The 22,262-nt window shown below is 39.7% G+C and overlaps 2 protein-coding genes across 2 annotated transcripts in view; one reads left to right on the top strand and one right to left on the bottom strand.

Moving 5' to 3' along the window:
* The window catches only part of TPK1 (thiamin pyrophosphokinase 1), a 258,586-nt gene extending 239,417 nt beyond the window's left edge, over nucleotides 1-19,169 (top strand). The window contains exon 8 of the mRNA XM_026843811.1: nucleotides 17,701-19,169. Coding sequence (XP_026699612.1) covers nucleotides 17,701-17,819 — 119 coding nt within the window. The 3' untranslated portion in view covers nucleotides 17,820-19,169. The remainder of the gene's footprint in view (nucleotides 1-17,700) is intronic.
* On the bottom strand, nucleotides 18,519-21,825 carry SEC61G (Sec61 translocon gamma subunit). The gene is made up of 4 exons (XM_026843956.1): nucleotides 21,702-21,825; nucleotides 21,507-21,606; nucleotides 20,202-20,304; nucleotides 18,519-19,355 (listed from the first exon to the last, which is right to left on the bottom strand). Exons 2-4 carry the CDS (start codon nucleotides 21,598-21,600, stop codon nucleotides 19,346-19,348), a joined length of 207 nt encoding a protein of 68 aa, XP_026699757.1. The 5' UTR covers nucleotides 21,601-21,606; nucleotides 21,702-21,825; the 3' UTR covers nucleotides 18,519-19,345.
* Between the last annotated feature and the right edge of the window lie 437 nt (nucleotides 21,826-22,262).

Raw genomic sequence — 22,262 nt, 5'->3', positions numbered from 1 at the left:
GAAAATCCTAACAGAACCCTTTAACCTCAGCATTGCCAGTGTGTACTGTGTTGTACAGGAAGAGGTGTTTTGAGGTTACTGTGAAAAGAGAGAAGTACATCTGAAGAGCATAATTTTGAGGCTCTCCAGAGGTGTAAGAGCACCAGAGAGCTGCAGAGATGCAATGCAGCGATGTCATTAAACCACTGAATTGTCCTTATATGTGCTGGTGTTCCTAAGGCATCCAGGAGGCAGGTTGGATGCTGGCATACCATGCAGCAGCTTGGAACTACTTTAGTTTATGCCTCTAGATGTGGCCCTCACAGGCAGTTCAGCTGAGCTAGGAGTGGTGAAGCACACTGTGCTTTTCTTCCACCCTGACAGACCATCCCCTTGGCTGCAGAATGAAAGACATATGGTGAAAGAGGAGGAACCCAGCAGGGATCCTCCAAAGACAAGGGATTGTAGCCTAATGAGCAAAGGCAGGACACTGCCTTGTAATTGGTCATTTACGGCAAGGGGACTCCACTGATTTCAGTTCCTAGTCCTTATTTCTGCTCTGTGGGTAGAGAGGTGTTCCCCTAAATGCAGTGGTGGGCATTCCCTGTGCTGTTGGTAATCACAGTTGTGAGAGTCCACATGGGAAGCAATAGTATAAAAATCAGGACTGACAAAGGTACTGAAGAATGTGAAGTTGCTTCCCTCCATAAGTCCCTCCAAGGCACTTTCAGGTATGTTTTTCCTCACGTAGTTTTAAAAGTCCTCAACCAAAAGAAACTTAAAATATGGAGCTGAAGGTCTGGGACCATGCTGAGGCTCATCCAGAGGGACTGAGGAATGAGTGGAGAGAAGGTCTTGTATATCTGTAGTAACCTAGAGTCTGAATCTCTATGGGAGAAAAGACAAAGGGTCAGAGCCTGCCCACTTTCTCCTGTGCCTTTCCAGAAGCGAGTAGATTTTGATTCCCAGAGAAAACAAAAAGAAATGCAAAGGAGGTTGGGCAGGAGATTTGAGGAGCTCTTGGGCAGGTGTGTGATGATGCCGGAGAGGCTTCAGGGAAAGAAGAGGAGCAGTGCCAGTGTGGGTCTTACGGTGTAGGATGCATGAGAAAATGTAGGGGCAGACTGATGTTACTAACACATTGTGCTCTCCTTCTTCGGTGTTGGTCAGTACAGAGTTAACAGCAGCTTTGGCCATTAGATACTTTTTTGGATTAAACCAAGAAGGAAGGAGGCAAGCTTGCTTGGTATTAAGCAAGCCCCTGTCTGGGTGCTCTTCCCCATTTTCTCTCAAAATAATCTATTACCACATCTCAAGAGAAAAATGACCCCAATCTAAAGATTAATAGAGCAGTGTGGGGACGTTTCCAGTGATGTGTATGAAACTCAATTTTTTTTGTCGCTGTATGCACCGAGGTGTCCTTTATCAGATCTCTAGATCTTAAAAACTAGGCTGATTATTGAAGAGGGCAGCAGGCAATTTAGGGCACACAGTGTTTTCTTATGACAGAAGCTTTGCTGTGAAGTGCAGTAATTTATGTTGATAAATTGCAGCCGTCAGAATGTCTAGATCACTTCATAGGATGAATTTCTTAACATACATCTCTAGTTTTGGTAGTGGGGAGTGGGAAAGGGGTACGTGAGAGACTGGGGGGAAGAGAACTCCTACATGTACCATTTCTTGAAAAGTAGCTCAGGACTTCGGCATGTTCCTGAAATCAGTTCATTGTCACTAGGGTCACATTAACCCAATTTTGGTTTAATGTGACAAGTTAAAAAACTTCCCTCATCCATAACCAAACTGCAATGAAAATGGAAGAGACTTCACAGTGTCAAGACTGAGTAATTTTTGAATGCTAGATCTTTCTTAGCAAAGTTTTTTATAGTTTTGGAGTTCTGTGTGTGTGCCAAAATGTAAGACCAGCTTGGCTCAGGCGAGGCATATCCAAGTGAAGCAAGCTGCCTTCATTTAATCAAGAGACAAGAGAAATTACCATAATAGTTGTAAGAAAAACTGCTTCGAGGGGAAAAGAGAGGAGTTTTCATACCATGTTGTTGTTGATGTGACTTACTGTCATTAAGGTTATAAATAAAGAGATTAATTTAAAAGTAGAAGGGCTTTGCTAGGCTATGTTTTGTCTTGTTGTGCTTGCTTTTTAAATCAAAAATTAAAGACTGGTGAGTCTAGATGTTGTTGTGAGAGGTCACAAATTTCTCTGACCTTTTTCCATCATGTTACATGGTCAGAGGTTTTAAAAGGAATCCTTTGGATTTCAGTTCAGCACAACACAGGCTGGGTACTGAGGTTTTTATGATATCAGTGACATGTCTGTGTGGACTTAGCTTAGGCACATGATTTAGTACCTCTTTGAACTGTAGCCTGTAGAAAAGTGCAGTGAACTAGACCGACCAGATAAGGACCAAATGAGGTATGAATTTACCCTAAACATGAGCATGCATATGTCTTGGAATTGCAGTTGTCACTAAAGATGATAGTCAGTATACTCAAATGGCCTGAAGGTTTGTACTGTTTGAACCCAATCTCCCTAAGAAATGATAGTAAGACCTACTAGGTGTTTTCAGAGTGGGAAATACATTCAAAGTTTAACCCGTCATGACCCATCTTGACTTGCAGATGCTTCACAAAGACAACTGGATTACAGCCTTCCATAAAGTGTGAGGGGTTTAAGTTCCAGGATTTTCAGAGGGGCATACACTGAAATTAGTCCCATTAAGGGGTTTTAAGGGGAGGGTTTGGTGTTTTAGACCATCATGTTTCCATGCAGGACTTGTTAAGGTGTTAATTCTACATTAAACTGAGTCTGCTGTCATGTATGGTCTGATATTAGTACCTGTAGAAAATCAGAATGTAATTAAAATTATCCAACATTTGGTTCCTGTTCTGGAAGGAAAAGTTTCTGTACCGACAGGCGACTAATGTGCATGTCATTTCCTAACCTTGTCTCCTGTGACTTTGTTATACAGAGCTGCATACACATATGCAACAGAAGGAAAACTACAGCATAACCTGTTTACTAATGATGGTAGTTCCTTTAGGCTGAATGCAAGAATATCATATTCTTATGAGATGCTTGTAAAACTTTACTTCCAAATAGCAGCAATGAGTAGCGGTTTCCAGCATGTCTTCTGGAGCTCTGGAAAGGGGCATTTTGCTCAGCACTAAGAATAAGAGCCGGTCAGTATTTGTTCAAATATGCTCTTTCCTCCTTGATGTATTTTAATATCTCTGGTTTTACCACAAGTGTCTTCAAGTTGGTATCATTTCCCCTTTTGGTTTGGGTTGGTCGTTGAGGTTTATTTTTTCAAGACCAGCTTTCAATGCTAGTGGTCCAGAACCTAACAGTCTGCTGAAGATAAACTAAAAGGGAAGGTCTCTGTTGGGCATGTACCATCTCCTGAAGTAAAAACGTGAGAGACTCCAAAATTTGAGTTCCTCGTATTTCTAGTGGAAGTTTCTCTGGCTGTTACCTTTCCTTTCAATGCAAAAAAGGCTGGTGGAATCAATTACTGCTTTTTCTTCTGTTTTCAGACCTGAACTAAGAAAGCACAAAAGCAGCAGTGCACTTTTGCCTAGTACATTGCAATGTAATTGCATCGTTCGATAAAAATTACAATTGGCTCTGCAATCTAAGGGAGAAGAGAATGAGAAGCTGGCAGGCAAGTTCTGGCTCACCTTAAATGTATGCATGAGGTGTGTAGTGTATCAATGAAGTGTAGGTAGGACTAGGCCCTGGGGGTTATATTCTCATTGCTTTACCTGTTCACAAAATGTGAAGGGGAGTAGACTAGCAGACTCCTAAACTTATTAACTATTTTCTATTTGGGGAAGATTAAGTTTTGAAGAAAAACATCTAGTAATCACTGGGGTGCTATTTATATCATCATAAACTTGTGTCAACTTAGCTGATTTTAATAATGATTATTATTATAAAAACCAGCAACTCTTATCTCTACCGCTGCACACGTGCTGTGGTAATGAGGAGTTTTCCTTTTTTTTTTCCTTCTCCCTTCTGTTCCTTCACACAATACCCTGACTTAACTAATTTTTCTTTTCCTCTTCCCCACTAGCTGTCAATCACTGTCACATTACTTTGTATCATATGCATCAAGAAGAGCTGCTTTTTCCATCAAGTAAGCCAATTCTAAAGCTGCCTTCCCAGAGGCTACACAGATTGTGCAAGCTGGAGGAGCTCAGGAAAGAGTAAACTGGACAATAACAAAGGCTCCCAGAGCTGCTTCTGCCTGCCAATCTCTCATGCATGTATTCACACAGCGCTATATATAGGGCATGCCTCCGGGGCCAGAATCACGTCTATCAGCTCGGCGAGCAGACCTCCTATCCACACCATTAATCACAGTAGGGAGGAGGGAACCGGCTCATTACACTACATCAATGATATTGTCCATTCTGTCTTCTACAAATTACAGGAGTTGTCTCAGTGTTGCATTCAGCATCCCCTGACTTTGGAAGTCTATGACCCAAGAGAGGGAACAAAACTTCTTAACAGGGGTGTTTACCTGTGGGCAACAGAGGTTAGCCAGAAAACGGCATTTAGTGAGTTTAGAGTACTGTAGCAAGTCAAGCTTCCCAAGGAATGGGGTTTTTTTTCCTACTGTTAAATCTTCAGTAGTGTTCCTTCCCTCTCCCGAAATGATAGATTTGAGGGACTTTTTCTGTTCTGCAGCATTGTTTTCAAGCCCCTGAGTCCAATTCCAGTATAGTTTGTGTGTGTGGCATCTGTGAGGCATCCTTTATGGCTGACTGACTTCAGGTATATTTGAGTAAGAGCTTCTTCAGTATTCTGGCCTTCCTTAAAGGTCCTGAGCTTTGCCAGAGAATCCTATGACTATTTATGGGTACCCTTTCAAAGCAGCATGCAGAGATTTATCCGCCTGGCTGACAATGATGTTGGAAGTCATATAACTACATTTTGGCTCATGGCTTTTAGGCTTGACACTTTATTGCTCTCTTTTCTGCTTATGTACCTGTAAATGAGCCCTGTACTTCAAAATCTGTGTCATCCAGGTTTCACTCTTGCACATGACATGACAAACGTCTTGCCATGTACTGACCTCATTGCTGCAGGGCTCATCTATATCAGTTCTGTAAAGACCTTGCAAAGTTCTTCAGCTCTTCCTGGAAGTGTGCATGTTTTACTTGGTGTCTTCTAAACCCACTTTCCAGTAAGGTTTAAGCTCTTATCAGACCTTCTTCCTGGCTAATTTTGAGGATCACTGCAAAGTACTTCCCCTTGGTCTCATGAAGTCTGCATTGTAGTGGGCATGCACATGATATTATTCTGCTGGTCTTAAAACAAGACCGCCAGTTTCTAGAAGAGCAGTGCTGCTATTCCATAACAGACACACCTTTTAATAGGTGACTATGCCTTAAATTATAAAATAGATATAATGGTTCAGTGATCACCAAGCTTAGTGTTGGGTCCAAAGCTTGCATGAGAAATCTCTAGGTTGTGAGCATTACCTCAGAGATACACTGGCCTCTTCCATATCACTGGATGTCTTGTAGTGATACGTAGCAAGAGACTCCTAAAATTAGCATAGTAGGAGGAATATGAGCCTATTTCCACATTCCTCCAAGAGGTGAAATAGAGTTGTAGCTTTTGCTTGCTTTGAGACTTCTGCATTTGGTTAATTATGAGAAGTGTCTACTCTGGTCGGAATATCCCAGGACTAATCCTTAGATGTGTCAATATATTCTCGGGTACTTCTGCTTGTTTTGTAAGCACATAGAAATCACAGATTTATTTTTTTTTCACTTGGATGTTGTAGAACATAGTAGAGCATAGAATAATTCAAATGAAAGCATCATAGATATATTAATTTTTTTCCTATGAGCATTAGTCATAGGTACATCCATCTTTTAATGCACTATGCAGCAGATTTCTTGAAACTGCTGGTAGGAAACCCCATAGCAGTAGTTAAAGGAATATTTAAAATTTGAAAATACTGTGCGTTTTATTATTGATCTGCCTTATTGAAAGTAGAAACTCATGTTGTTGGGATTTTCAGCAGTTTTAAGCAAATATACCTAGTTAAAATAAGTTTAGAAGCAGCATAGGAAATATGAAGAGATACTCACACTTGTATCTTTTTTAACTGTACTTGTTTCCTTTTCTAAAACTTACATCACACCTCCAAAAAGTTGTATTAGTCTGCTGTAGATGGCAGGTTAATCAGAAACCTTTTACAGTGCTATTTTTTATCCTTCAGATACTTTTAAGAAAGATAGGAGTTTTAGCTGCTATCATTGTTTCTAGAACTAACAGAAATGTTTTAATAGTAATTTTTAGCAAAGTTTGCTTTTCCTCTGAGATAATTTTACTTTCAGTAAAATTTTCCCTGTTTGCAACATAAAAAAGTATTTCACATCTCATGATCTTAAACAGTAGGTCAGATAGTTAATGTCTGTGAAATTCTGCTAGGTATCATACGTTTTGTGAAGTGACTACAAACCAGGAAGAATAGACAATATTGGGTATGCCAAATGGCCAGGATGGGCAAAGCAATGTCAAATAAGTTCCAATCATATTTAATAAGTTTGAGTTCAAAATACAATTCAGAAAGGTGGCTTCCTTAGCTGTTGATAGGAATGTTTCTCCTACAACTTCAGACACTGACAATTAGTGAGGTATGACAAGTGTTTGAAGATGACAGTAATTTCAGGTGAGATAAGGAACATCCCAGGCTATAAATAGGATTTACTTTATGGAAGCTCCCTACAGCCTAAAAAAAGGTGCTGTTTGAGGATGGTTTTCCTTACTTGGTAATTGCAGCCATCATGGTCCTTCAACTCTAAGTGCTAGAAATTAGTTGGTGTTGGCAGAAGTAGACAAGCTGTAATGTACTTGGCTTAGGCTTTCATTTTACATATGACTTCTGGATTTGTAATTCCTTTTTCTTCCTACTTCTTGCAGTGTGTTAGGGGTGGTTTATTGGTAGGTTAAAAGCCAATGTCAAGCATTCCATACTGTAAAACTGAGAGCCTGCTGACATGCATCACTGTGCCACAGCATGACTGTTGCAATCCATCTTGACCAATGTGTTTGAAAGTTGAACTACATATAATCAATTGCACTCTTAAAACTTTAATGTCTTTGACTGCACCGTGTAGCACTACATTAATTTAGCAGTGCATTCGGCCCCTGCATTTGAGGGTCAAGAGCTTACATCACCTGGCCTGGGCAGTACCTGACATGGCGCTGCATGATTAATGCAGAAGCCTTTAATTCCGCAGAGAAAGCATGGTATAGCCCTGCTAAGGCAGTATTCACTAGAGGAGAAGCAGTAGGGGAAAATATCCCCCAAACCATTTCATCCTTAACAATCACAGGGCCTGGAAGTGCATGACATCTTTCTGAATGTAGAGGATGAATCGCTAGCCAGTTTGCAAAAAGTGTGTATGTGTGGAGGGAAGGCTTTTCAAAGGTCAGGAGGAGGAAGCACACCAACACAAAGAGCATTGTTCATATTGGAAATCATTACTTGAAATCAATCGGACTTTTCCAGAGTGTATCAGTAACTGAAGAATCCTCAGTAGCTAGTTTTCTACTCGAATAAGGCCTTTTGACAGTCGATGAGATAGGACTTGTCTTTAATGATGAATCTCCCTTTTTTAATTTTGGGGACAAACACTATATAGAAGCTGTTTGTATTCAGCAGCATCGACAACCAATCTGAATCTTGCATCCAAAAAAAAAAGACTGTAAAAGCAAACAGAAAAAAACTTTAAATGAGCCATATTCACTGACTTACTGATTTATGTATGAGGCAGATATCACTCCCATGTTCTTTCTGAAGCAAAGTGCTCTCATGTTGGATGAAGTGGAACAAACAGTATTACTGGCTAAAACAGATTTTGCCATGTCATCAGTTATATTTTTGTTGGAAATTAAAAAAAAAAAAAAAAAAAAAAAAAAAAAAAAAAAAAATTAGAAAGAAGGAAGATTGCAAAGACACAGTGGGCAATGCTATTTCAAAAAAATCCTTTATTTGTTGGAGTACATGGGGAGACATCTAATCCAGTGGAGTGACTCTGAACTAAAACCAGTGTTGTTTGCAGCCTCCTGTTGAATTTCATGTTCTGTCTCATGGGTGGCAGCAGATAAACTTTGCTTGATTCCTGTAAGCGAGTTTGGAGGAGCTGTAGCTCCATGAGTGTCAACAAATGTTGTAAGTTTACCATGCAAGTTTGAAGATAAATGGAATAGAATTAGTAAGTATCAGTAATAGCTTTATAATTGAAATAGTATAGACATTAGAGGTACATAGGGTGCTAGTAATCATATTAATTATTTGTTAACAGAAAGACAAAGTAATAAAATTAAAAATCAAAAAGCTTAGTTGTTCACATGCAGATCTAGGGGGACATTTTGTAACAGAAATAATTGCTTTTGCTTCATCCTCAGGGTGATATTATCTGTGTCTAATTGTTTTTCCTGAAGAAAGCAAAGCAATCTAAAATTATAAGTAATGCATAGCAATTGTAGGGGTGAAAATAACCACATTTTAGAAATTTCTTACAGCATCCCACCCCAACACAGTGAAAGGAAGCAGTGCTGCGAGGAAGGGTGAAGATAAATGGAATTACTTTTCTATTAGAAGTATAATAGATTTTATTAGTTAGTCACCTGTGCTCAGAATAGATCAGCTGTCAGGGAGAGCAAGTAGATGAACATGTACCTTGTGAGCTGTCAGGAGCAGATCAGTGTGGGTTTTTTAAATAATAATTACCCACTTCCAGAGAAACGTTTTAGACAAAAGCACAGCTGCTTTATTGATGATGCCTTTTGTGCATAAGGATGAATATTCTAGTTTGTTCTTTTCATTTTCCATGTAAATGTAATATCCTATTTCCATAAAACTCTTAGGAAATGGTGCCGTTCGCTATTAAAGCTTGCATGGTAAAATTATTTGCCAGGGATTTAATTTGATCAAAGTCACTTATTTGTAATAAAGTGCTAATAGCTAAGAGAGGCTGCTGCTTGGATTCCAGCCTGGTGATGCCCTTGCCCTCTGCAGCTGTGCTGGGGTTCGGTGTGGCAGGGCACACGGAAGGGATCAGCTTGCTTTGCACCCTGACCAGTGCTCAGCGGTGGAGGCAACTGTTTGTTTCCTTGTGGTCGGAGGAGCTCTGCGAGCACCAGATCCACTGTTCTGGCACAGTTTAATGGCCTGTCTGGTCTGGCAGCTCCATTGCCATGAGGTCTGGGGGGAGCAAGCTCTGCAGCTGGTGGTGGAGGGAGTCTGCGGCACATGTGTGGCTCCTGGGGGCCACCTACGAGTCGGAACGGAGCAGCCATGGTCTGGGTCAGATCTGGTGGGGGCTGGACTTGGGGGGGAAGGTTTTAAATCTGCAATATGTTGAAACCCTCCCAGAGTTCAGAAGATCTGCTTAGATCTTCACTATCCTAACATTGCACGTTGTGTACAGCCACCTTTGTTCTGCCACAAACACTGCGTCCAGGGCGCTCCTGTCCGGCTGCTCTGCTTCCCACCCCTACAAAACACGGCAAAAGCTGGAGTTAAGGACTGAGCCTTTACGGAGCTTTGTCAAATTATATTTAATTTAATTTTGGCACTGTAGCCCAGTGACAGAGCAACTTGTGCAGCAGAAGAGGACTCTGGATATGGAACTGAGCTAGTGCTGGCAGCAGTGATGAGAAGAATCTAGCCTGCTTAAAGTTGTTTTCCAGGGCTGGCTAGGGACTGGCTTTAGATCAACTCCCTTAGGAAAATCACATCCCCACCACAGAGAAAGGAAAGCAGAGCAGCGCTAAATTTGATGGCAGACTTGACACTGGGGACTCTTCCTACGCACTGGTAGGCAGTAGAAGAGGTTGGCTGAGACCGTTGTGCAGTGTTTATGGCAGTGCTGCTCTTCTTCTCCGTGGAGCAGATGAACAAAATCCTTTAACCCAAATGAACAAATATCCATATACCCATATTTTCAGCTACAGGCCCAGTTTGGACGTTACAAGAATAATCATTGTATCTGCACATTTTTGCAAACAATGGGAACAATGGTACCACACAGAAGCTGTAAGACTTATATTATGCATGTGTTTTAAAATCCTCTCTTACTGCCGCTTCTTGTGAGTTTATGAATCTAAATGTGACAGGATTTATCAGGATTCCAAAGAACAGAAGAGAAAAATAATTAACTATGTGTTCTGGTTAACTAATATCGCACTCAAAAACTCATTGAAGGATAGATAGGTTTCTGTGGGAGGGTGGTTTTTTTCATCTTCATATGAAGTGTGGGAAAATGACTGTAGCTAGAGGCAAGATGTTGATCAAGGGTCAGTCCTGGATCTGGTTGCGTTGAAAAGCTTTCTGGTGCCAAGCTGTTCAAAGCCTGAGCACATGGAAATAGTCTACTAGCCCTGAGGTTTGTGTCAGAAAAAGATTGCCTCTCCTCCATCTTCTCCCATCTCTCTTCCCTGTCTCCAACGACCCAATCATGAGGAATGTAGGGGGAATTTCACTCCTTTCTGCAGCCCTGCGTGTGGTCATTTGCTAGGATCATTCGGCTATCTTCCTTTAACAAATTCAGTGGTTTTCACCATTAGATGAATCATATCAACTTGGCGGTGTAGCAGCTTTCAAAATAGCAAGTACTTTTAGGTTATTTGCCATCATGTCAAACCAGAGCTTCAGACCTACATGCCAAGACAGAACGCCATTGTTTTTAGCTAATCTTGGGTTTCTGTGTTGTAACAGATTGACATTCTCAGCTTTGTGTGACTAGTTGATGTCTCTAAAGCATGGCAGCGTAATAGGATGATGTGCACTCTGAGGTGTCTTATGGATGTTTATAACTAAGACAATTCATTAGCTGATGCAGCTCAGTATTACTCTTGCCCCTTTTTCCCATGAGAATAACGTTCTTTATCTCACAACACAAAGCAGAGATAGACCAAAATAGCAACAAGTTATTTTGTCTAGATTATATGCAAGATCTCTACAGTAGTGACTGTCAAACTGAAGCTGTATTGTATTTCTGCAGCTGTTTCTTCAGTGCCCTACCACTATTATTAATCGTACCTGTCACTTGTACAGCCCCTCAGAGTTGTAAGTAGTTTGATAAACATTATACAAACTTACTGGAAAGCATAAAAAATGAAGTAAACAAGCTGCTTTTTACTGGCTAAACTAAATTCTCTAAATTGCTTCATGGCCTGGCTTTGCCTTTAGCTTAGTGAAAAAATCTTCCAGACCAGCTAGTTCACTGACTTTCTTTTTTTATACTTATATTTTTGGTAAATCACTTCTACTATTGTAGTATTAGTACAGCTTTATCATACCTAGATGGGAGAGGCACTACTGAAAATAGTATATACAGTTTCCGTGTCAGACTTTCCAGGTCACTTTAATTAAGAGGCTAAAGTGATTTTGAACAGACACTGGAGCATATCTTGTTAGTAGTACTAAAATGCTGCTAATAGCCGTAGAAACTTCCTGCAGTTAATGTTTCTTGTTGGTTTTGGTGAAGGAGCAGTAGCAGCAGAGACATTAGTGTAGGAAGTGCACAACTTCTTGGCATCATTTTTATCAGCTTATCATTTTAAATTGCCACCAAGCAGGTGATATGACAGGAGGAGTTCAAGCTATTCTTACAGTACTACCATGATTACAAAGCTGGAAAAAATATGTAGAAAAAATATGTGTACTGGAAATAAATGTGTAAACTTCTGACAGCCATTTGCATTTCTGAAGGCTCACCCAACATGGGTGGTTTCTAGCCAGGGTAGAACACACAGTTCTGTTAACGTATTTTTCTCTCTTTTTAAACGAAATCATTAAGCCTTGCCAGCCAGTGCTTTTGTTGTCACCTCCTGCGTTCCCACCGATGTGAGGCCAGGCAGCCTGTGCTGCAGAGCCCCTGCCCAGAGTCTTTGCCAGCATCTGATCCAGTGGAATAACAACTTGGTCCTGCCTGCTGGGCCCCCTTCACCCCGTATCCTCTCAATGCTTTTGTGAGCCCGCTCATACGAATCTGTTGAGATTACAAAACCATTGTTCTGTGCTACAAAAACAGATATTAAAAGTTACAATAGTTTACAATAAAAATTGCTCAGTGCAGTCTCTGCTTATTCAAAACTTCTTTCGGCCCTGAGGGGATCTGTGCCATGATAGGCTAGCCTGTCCCCTCCCAGCAGGCTCGGCAAGCCTTTATGGTACTTCTGTGTTGTGTCGGTATTGAAAATAGTGCGTGTTTTATTGTAAATTACTGTTATTTGCGACTTCCAGTTTTGCAGTTCCCACTGCACAGAGATCAAGGACCCAATTTTTCCTTTGTATCCATCAGTGTAAATCAAGATTAACTCCAGTGAAGTCAGTCTAACCACAAGTGTAAAACTAGGAAGAAGGAAAGGAAAATCAGTCTATAAACCATTTGGTTTTTATTTTTAAATAGCAGAATTAATGCTGCTGTTCTGCAGACACAGGGTGACCTGCAAAGTACTAGCTCATGCGTTACTAATACATCTCCATTTAAATGCAGATTTTGCTCCTAACACAGAACTTCAGGGAAATCCTTTACAGATAAACCGTAATAGGATACCAAATGGTAATTCAATATTTCACTTTAACTTGTGTTTCAGCTTATTGATCTTAATTTTCTATCATTTTGATGCAGCATTTGCCTAGGGGGAAGAGGATTACATTCACTATAATAAGGCTTTTAATTAATAATTAATTATTTTGATATTCCAAACATCCATGCCAGCAGTGGCAATATGTAGCTTGTATTCCGGTAGCTATTTCTATTTTCAGTGGTGGAAACCAGCAAGGTGTAACTTTACCTATTTCAGGAAGTAATTGAGACACACAGCTGAGAAAAGGAATCATAGTATAGATATCACAGTATCTATGTAGGACATGCTTATCGTGACGGTGTTTTGTTCTCAGTCATTGCTGGTAATACTAGTAAGACCCTGACTTGCTGGTGCAATCCCATGAGGTGGGGACATTTGTGCTACACCGCTGCATTCATGGGCTTTCCAAAATGTTTCCATTTGCCTCCATGTCTTTGGATAACAGACATGAGGCGTGAGTGTTGAGCCATTCTTGCACCAAAATCACTTCCTTCGCTAAATCTGCGCCTTGCTAAGGAAGGACTTGCACCTCATGAACTCCTCTTCCAGCATGACCATTAGTTACTGTGGTTAAAAGCCTCTCTCTCAGCTGTCCAGATTTCGCTGTGGCTTTGGGACAGATGTAGGAATAACCAGAGGGCCTGCTTGTTCAATTAAGCCTTTCAAATTAATGATATAATTTGCTTTTGCCATATATGATATGTTTAAGAAGCAGCTTTTTCTCTGTATATGCCTCCCTCAAGTCCTGCTTAAGTGCAGTTTACAAGATGTGCATGAGACCTTGATATAAGCTCTTCTGCTGGACTGAACTTTAAGTATCCTAAATAGTACAATGAAGTCATAGAAATAATGTTTGTAAGTCTACTAGATCATGAATACCATTATTAAGAGGAATAACCTGATATTGAGAGTTAATGTTTTTGCAGCACCTAACATGATGAGACCCAATCTAGTTACAATTACTCCACCCTATTTCTCCGTTTCCAGGCTGAAAGCCTGCAGCACGACAGTGAACACATTGCAAGCAAAGCTTAGGTCTCATTTTCTGTACCATTAACTAAAAAATAAAACTCTCAACCACAGTAGAGGCATAAATATGATAACAATTTTTAAAATACATTTTCAGATTTGGGGGGGTTTGTTTGGGTTTTTATATAGCTTGATTACTTACAAGGGTGCATTTTGTTAGCATTTCCAAGTGTTCTGGCAGCCATAAGATTCATCAATTTTCAAAAGCTTACATCTGAGATTAAAATTTTCCACATGGCATCCTTACAATTGTGTGTTTAAAAAAAAAAAAAGTATCAAAAGATGAGCAATAAAAGCAATAAAATAGTGGAAATGGGCAGTCTTGGCATTAATGAGACCTCCTTTATCATATAATTTGTTCAGCAAAAGAGATGTCTAAGAAATAATGATCTCTGTGAATATGCTCCTTTGGGAAGCTCACCTATGAGCCCTCAGATATCTTCTCTAAATTATTTCCAACACTCTCAAACCCTGACAGATTCAACCACCCGCTAAACAAAATAAAAACTAGGAGAAAATTCCACTACCACATCAAAATAAGCCCTGCCCATGACCATGTTTATGTCTGAGTTAGTGATATGTTGCAATCTATCAGACAGAAATGAGAATCTTTCATTACTGATCAGAACACTGGGCACACCATAAAAACCTGTCTCATAATAGATTTGTTAGTTATTTTGTTGGGTTTGGGTTTTTTTTCCCCCCAAAAAAAGGCAAGAATAGCATTTGAAGTCCACAGTTGTCAGACTTCAGAACCACACCATAGATCTACTACTTTGCAACCTTCTCATGTAATCACTCATGGCCCCCATGGGTTTTCTTGAAGGCATGGCCACCTAGGCTCAGGGCCCCCGAGACAGGATGACTTTATAGATGGGGAATAATGAAATAGCTACATTGGAGGAGCTGGGTAGTTTTCTCATCAACAGCCTATTATCAGTAAACACAGTTTGACTGGAACCAAAGCACTAAGAAAAACTTCAGGGATAAAAAATGTCTAGCACTGCTGGAAGAGGGGGGTTGTTTTCAATGAATCACTTCTGGTTTTATCCAACCAGATAAATCAGCTCTTGAAGGTTCTCATTAAAAACAAAAGATTTGTCTAAAAGAAAAATTTCAGTGATTCAAAATAAAATTTAATTAGAGCGTTCTAGAAATCCTAGGGTTTTTGTAATTTAATTTTAAAAAAAAATCACAATGTGAAATCCTTTATTAAAATAATTTTTGGTATCCATCGAAACTATACATGCTAAATATTAGAAAATAAAAAGGAATGCACTTCATAAAAGAAATTTCAACAGCAAGAATGGGGATTTTTTTTGTAATAGTGTTTTTTCCCAAGACATAAGCTCTTGTTAGGGCTTAACAAGAATGAGAGCCATTTAAAAAAGGGAATGGATCAGGTGTGAATTGATAAAACTTCCCACTTCTTTGACCTTGTAAACTTCACATCATAATGCATGACACAGCAGATGTTTTCCTAGAAGCAGTAGGTATATACATCCTCTTACTTGCTTTACTGTCTTAAACCTAGTTTTTCACATTTATTACTGTTCACTTATTGAATGGATAGCATGCATTTTAAATTACGTTAGTTGAAATGTTGGCTGGTTGTGAAACCAAGTACTTGGAACTGGTCCATTTGAGCCACGTGAATCAGCAGTACTGTTTTATAGGGATTTTGTTGGTTTTTTCACTTCAGCATTTCAAAGGGTGATCCTTGTGCAGCAGAAAATCTGGTAAAGATAAAAGGCTCCATCTAGTGGGCAAGAACTTTTTATGTAAAGAAAAAAAGGCAAGATTTTCACTTAATTTTATGCATGAAGAAATACTGCTTTAGATGTTTCATTAAGCTGCCATGTTGTTGTTAATTCTTGCCTTCTACAGAGCCGTTTTTTCATATGCAAAGCTGAAACATTAAGAATTATTCTGACAGTCTTCACAAGAAGCAATAAATGATACTAAATGAGTGGGTTTATACAGAAGAGTCGATCCACAAAGCTCTTCCTCCACCTTCAAGCTTCAATATATAGTAACCAAAAATGGATCATTTTTGTGTCAACAAAAAATTTAAACAATTTAAGGTTCTTTCCTGCTTAAAACTGACTGGAAACATTCATAACTTGACCATAACACATAACACAGTATTTTGGGAGTATTTTTACAAAGGGAACTCTGCCTGTGTTTTACCTCATCTTCATTAAATGACCTGTTTACCTGCAAAGGGTGAAATCTGGGTTCTCTGGCAACTCAGTCCAGTGCATCAGCGTCTGGCAAGGCATAACCCCATCAGCCTCTGCCGTCTCTTCCAAAGGCAAACACAAAACTCCTTCCTCCTGGCATCTGTCTAGGAGCCTACCTAGCACCGTTCTGTGTCTAAAATCATCCTGATAGAATCTAGCACCCTTTTTTTAGGTACATAATTGATTTAGTACAGTAATTTTTCTTCCTCTTTTCTGAACTTCCGTACTGCATTGCAGTTATGCTCCAACCCCCTGAGAGATTCAAGTGGCAGGACTCTTCAGTTTAAAGCAGTAGTGAAACTCGGCTGTTACTTCAACCAGGTAGCAGCTAAAACCTTCTCTTCAGTTCATTGCAGGCTAACAAGAGTGGGAGCAGGAACAAGTAGCAGCAAGTACAGATTTGGCAGAAAAGACACTGAACCACAGTGTATGTCCTGCCTTTTGGCAGACTCTTGTCTCTCACTTTCAAGCCATACAGCCTGGCAAGATCAATTCCTCCTGTGCAGCTTTCAACAATGGGTGGACAGTGTAACATGCATTGTAATAATATATTACCATAGCCATTTACTGTAACCCGTGTTCACATCCATGATCTGAGTATTTGTTTCCTGTGCAAATCACAAAATAAGAATTTAATATGTTGTTTTGCACACCTCCTGATCACAGGGAGACCTCCATTTGCAGTGGGCTGCTTGATAGAAAATCCAGAGGATTCCTCCTTCACTATTATTGCACTATTTGGAAATTCTGACAGGCCGCACACTTGCAAATCTGCCTGAACAGTTCTCCCCAGCTGCAGCTCTCCTTGTATCCTCCATGGAAATGTTTTAACTCCCTAGCACCAGTGAATAAGAGCTGTCAGTTGGCTGGTTTTACAGACTAAAACAAAGGATAGTCTTAAGAGTTCTTACTCGGGAACTTTATATGAGTAAGGACTAACACAGAACTGACTAGTCTTAAAGCACCTTTGTGGAAGTTTATATGTTTGCAAAACAGAAGCAATGCCATCTCCAAAAGGGAGAAAATGGAAAATAAGTTAGAAACTGCATTTTTTGGTTTAAGGGCAGCTTGTATCTTTAGTCTCAGCTTGTAAGAAGTCTTTCTAACCCTTAAAACATGTCAGCTAAACCAATACAGAATGGTTGTTTAAAACTTCCAAGAATATTTCAAAAATGTCATTACAATTGCACTGTTAGGTGTGTTAAACTCTCCTAAAAATGACATTAGCTGTTTGTTAAAGTAATGGCATTTGGTTTCTAAGGCACATGGACACCTACCTCACTAGGTATGCAATAGAAGAAAAGTCACTTATTTCAGAAGTTGTTAAATATCATCACTTTTAAGTGCTGGCCTTTGCTCCAGAACTGTTCACATTTAAAGAGATTATAGGCTTGTTGCTGAGCTAAAGCAAATCCCACATTTGGAACCACAGCAAGATCCTCTGCTTCGTTTTACTTTCAATACCTCATGTAGCACTGGTACTTAAGCTGATGCTAAAAAATACAAGATTCCAGATGTGAAACTCACTCTGGGTAACATTTGACAATCTGCTTTTGTAATAATCTGCTGTAAACTCAAAATGCTAATTGGGGATTATGTATTAAATTATTCCCTCTACAGGTCATTGTATAGTCTCATACAAGCCTTCTAATTAATATTTAGCATAGCTATTTTAGATATTGTTTATCTGGGTTAGATTTACTCAGCTGGGTTTTTTCCTCTTTGCGGGAGCAGCAGTCCTTCCAACAATAAATGTACATCACTGCATTTGTTTCAAGAGTACCACTAAATCTCTTTACTTATTTTTCCTAGGTAACCAGCTGCTGAAGTTTGGGACACTCGTCAGTACCTCCAACACCTATGATGGCTCTGGCATTGTGACCATTGAGACAGACAAGCCTTTGCTGTGGACAATGGCTATCAAAAGATAAGGTCAGCTACAGCTGCCTTTCTGATCTGACTCAACTCCAATTACTGCAAAATTCTGCTGAATTCAGACAGTAAAGCTGTTCCAAAAGATATAAGCAGGCATTGATTTTATGTACTGAATGGAAAACAGATCTGAAATAAAAAGTTGGTTGAGATCAAATCAAGATTAGTAGCAATAACTGAGTACTTCATTCTAGTACCTCACTCTACTTAATCAGAAGACACATGAGCTACCACCCAATACAATCACAACAGAAGTGAATATAAAGAAACTGCTACTGCTTATCTGGTTAGTTCAGACTATTTTTAAGAAGCATTTGATTCCAATACTGAACTATTTTTTCTCCTTTTGCCAGAAGGAAATACAGTACACAGTTGCACATAGCATAACTATATTAAAAGGTGATAGCACTAAGAACAGTTAATCTCATTTTTCTGTCCTAGTTTGTAGCATATGTAGGTGTTGGTGAAGATTTCTCAAGAAGAGTAATAATTGAACTTTTCTACTTACAAAGCAAGTTTGTCTGCTGAAGAAGCTTCAGTTTTGCTGTAAAACCAGTATCAGATTTCCCAGTGCTTTTAAAGTCTGTAATAGAAGTAGCACTGTAACTTCTGCAAGCTTTTTGGAGTGAAATATAAATTTCTTAATCTCTATCTGAGGAAGAGCATTGCATCTACCAGTTTTTGCAGGCTTATTTTTAAAAATTAAAACATTCAGTCACTTAATAATGGAAGCTTCCAGGTCAACAAATTCAGAGCCCTTCATAATTCAATATGCAGTTGTCTTACAGAACCAGTATCCAAACCGGTTGTATACCCTGTTCAACAGTGGGAGCAAGTTGTTGATTCACTGAAGGACTGCTTACTATCTGACAACTAAATTAACCTCAAACTGTACATCTTAATAACTAACTAAGTTTGGCTTTCTTAACTATGCCATCAGGATAAGGACAAGGCAATGCAAGTTCTTCATTTGATGGAGTTGTTTTTCCAGTTATTTACATAAAATAACCTAACAGGACTTCCAAACGCAGAAAGGATTTTGGGGTAGTGACGGTGATTCTGGATATTCATGACAAGAATTACAGTTGATGGACTTTTAAATCACCACTGTGGAGGAGACAGTAATGCTGTTTTCTTGCTGCCTACTTTTGCTGGAACAATGCTGTTTACTAAGCAGTGAATTAATTTACTAGCAGTAAATTAAGCATTGGAACAGCTTCTGGAGAGGCTGTACAGTTGTTACCCTTGGAGGCTGGACTAGAGACCTCCTCCCAAGGTTCCGTCCTACCCAATTCTATTACAGTTGAAAGTAGTAACAAAACAAAACAAAACACCCACTCTACTACTACCAAAAAAAAAAAAAGCCTGTCATGTAGACAAGTACGATCACATACAGAGGAATAAAAAGGAATCTGATTACAAGAATGTCTGAAAACCCAAACTGAGCTTGTTTAATAGCAAACAAGTTAAAGCTGTGAAGTCTTTGCAGTAAGTGTCACAACGTCTTGTTCTTCATGATGAATATTCAGCCGCCTCTGTTGAAAGAACAAAGTAATCAGTTTCAACTAATCAAGTGTGATCAAGATCCCATCTGAAGTCTAATTCATCCTCCCACCAGTGCCTTGTTAAGACAAACATTACTACAGTTACAGCTTATCCCCCATTTTCAAACATTTCTCCTTGCCTAGAGAACCACTCTTAGAGGTATAAGCAAGCCACATGTCACAGTCATGGGACAGTATTTAACCTGTTCAAGTGCTAGGACAGGGATTGCAGCAGCTCTGGGGAATCAAGAGTTTTAATTGGTAGTGTTAATCGGACAGTACCATGGCTGCCAGTCAACTTAATGGGCAAGTTTTTCAAGCTGCAACATCCACTCCAATAGGTATTTTACAGAATGCAGTTACACATAAAGTTTCAAGCATATCTAGCACTCCGTAAATGAAACGAGACCAACTTTGTTCTGAGCCCTGTCATCTTCCAGCACAATCACTCACTTCTCTACCTTACCACCCATGCATTTACTTTGGATAACCAATGATAAACTGGAAACAGTATGTAAGATGCAAATAACTTAAGTGTTCTGTGGTCAAACACACACCGCAGAACTGGAAATCAGTCTTTGACATTCAGTTTTGAAGCAGAATATGCAAAAAATCCCTGAAGTACACTCCTAATATTTTGTGGCATGCTAAATTAATAACCTACTTCTCGATCATGTCCTCTGAATCAAGCAATACCTGCCATATTACACTAACACGTGAAATGCACAGATACAAAAGCAACATGGATCCCACAGGGCTCACTAACATCCTCTGTTTCAAACTGAGCAGGTAAAAATGAATGTAGAATTTAATGAAATTAAGGTCATATTTACTTACACAATGATATTGTTGATTGGGATATGGATCAATTTGACAAAGAAACCAATAAATCCCATTATCGCAAAGCCTATTGCTGTTGCCATGGCAATCTTCTGGAACTCTGCAAAATGAAAAAAAAAATTTAGTCTAGGAAGCCTCATGTACGGCATACAGGAGATGTGCACTACAGTGACCATAGGAGAGAGCTCTCTTTAGAAAATGGTAATGTTAACGCAGGAAGAAGTTCAAAAGCAAACTGCATTGACATTGAGAAACAAATCCACTTTTTCAGAAAATAGATGAGACTAAGAGAGGAGGTTTTCCACAAAGCATGGCAGATCTAAGTTTTTTTAAATAATAAGCAGAATCAAAAACACCCACAGTCCATAACAATTCATGGAACATTTATTCCATTAGCTTTCCTTCATATCCCTACAAGCCCTGAAAATAATCACCAATACAATATCAAAAATTAAAAAGCTGAATTAATGTTTGTCACAGGAAGACATCATCTTAAGTTCCCTCAAAAGTCAAGCACTTAAGTGATAGTCTCAGTTATGTTAAGACAGCAACCATGAAGTGGACTAAGTCAACAGCCCCTCATAACCCTGCCAGTCAGTGAATGAAGTTCCTTACTGATCTCAAAAGACGTCAGTAAACTTCACCCTGCGCATGTGAATAAAGCATCGTAACTACTACCGTTAAGGACAACCAGTTGGATCCTGGTTGTAGTTATAGCTTCTCTCTAATGTCTTTGAGACAGTTCAGAAACCTCTTCTATACTTTCAGCAACGAAGTTTTTCCTGTCCCAATCAGGCAGTCACTGACAGCTGCGAAGTACTGAACGGGCACTGCAAAAAGCAATCCAAGCTCCTTTCCAGTCTCCAAAAATGATGCATTTCCTCCAAGGTCACGTAACAAAAAGTTTTCTCTAGAATTTCCCTCAGGTTAACTACGATCAGTCAAACTTTGACTGCTGCATACGTCTTTGAAAAGTGCACCCAAGTTTTTTTCAGATTAGTTTGCCTAACACGTAAAAATTATTACTTGCCTGTCTTAAAATGGCTAATTTTAACTACTTTGCCTGTTTCATGTGTTTTAGTTCCACTCACACACCTCCATACATACCATAAATGCATTCAGGTTTATTATATCCAGAACCATAAGCCAAATAACATTTGGACAATTGCTCAAGTTAAGATCTCACATTGGAAGCTGAGAAACCTTCACAACAAATGAAACAACAGAAGTGACACATGGAAAGATACATGGTAAGATATAAGATGAAATAAGGATTGTGTTCTGGTTTATTGCGTGTCTTACCTTTCCTGTCAGGCTTGGTGCATCTTTTAACAAGTCGTATAGAGTCTTTTACAAACTGACGGCTGGGTTCCACAAATTGCATTACCTGATCCATGACTTCCTGTGAAGATGAATGGATTTAGTATTAGTGGTGCCAAATATATACCGAAAATGAGAAATTTTTTAATTATAGAAGCATAAAGAGCCGTTCCTTACAGAATTTGTAAAGACTTAACATAACTTAAAATATAATATTCCAACATAAGTAGACTTTAAAGGATACTTCCACTTTGCAGAAAATAAAGACTGTATCAATACATGCACATGAGGGCCCACCACTGCCTGCAAGAAATATGAAGTTTTGCCTTTCAGCACAGAAGAGGAAAGCAACACCTCCAACACAGCCTGCTTTCAGCTTTTGTCCTACACTGTGTTTCTAAAAGCGCTACTGAAAGCATCTGAACAGCCTCCCCACTGGCGAGGCAGCCACACAGCCCCGTGGCTGGCCAGGGGCTGTTGCCAGGGGCAGGGGAGCCCCCCCCTAGCCCCCTGGGGACGAGTCGCCAGCGGGATTGGGGAGGGGGGGAGGCTGTCGGTGGGCCCCGGCCCGGGGGCGAGCACAGGCTGTGGCGGTTGTAGCCATAGGATCCATGAACCCTGTGGTGGGGAAGATGGTGCCAATACACCAGTGACAAATGCTGTTCGATGAAGGGTGGGGAAAAAAACATGAAAAACTTGTTCAGACAGTGATTGCCCGTAAGTCAGACATCTATTGAT

The sequence above is a fragment of the Athene cunicularia genome (assembly GCF_003259725.1).
Source record: "Athene cunicularia isolate RWA chromosome 2 unlocalized genomic scaffold, athCun1 chr2_part2, whole genome shotgun sequence".
In the NCBI taxonomy this organism is placed as follows: Eukaryota; Metazoa; Chordata; class Aves; order Strigiformes; family Strigidae; genus Athene; species Athene cunicularia.
The sequence above is the reverse complement of the archived record's forward strand: the minus strand, read 5'-3'. Positions and strand labels throughout refer to the sequence as shown.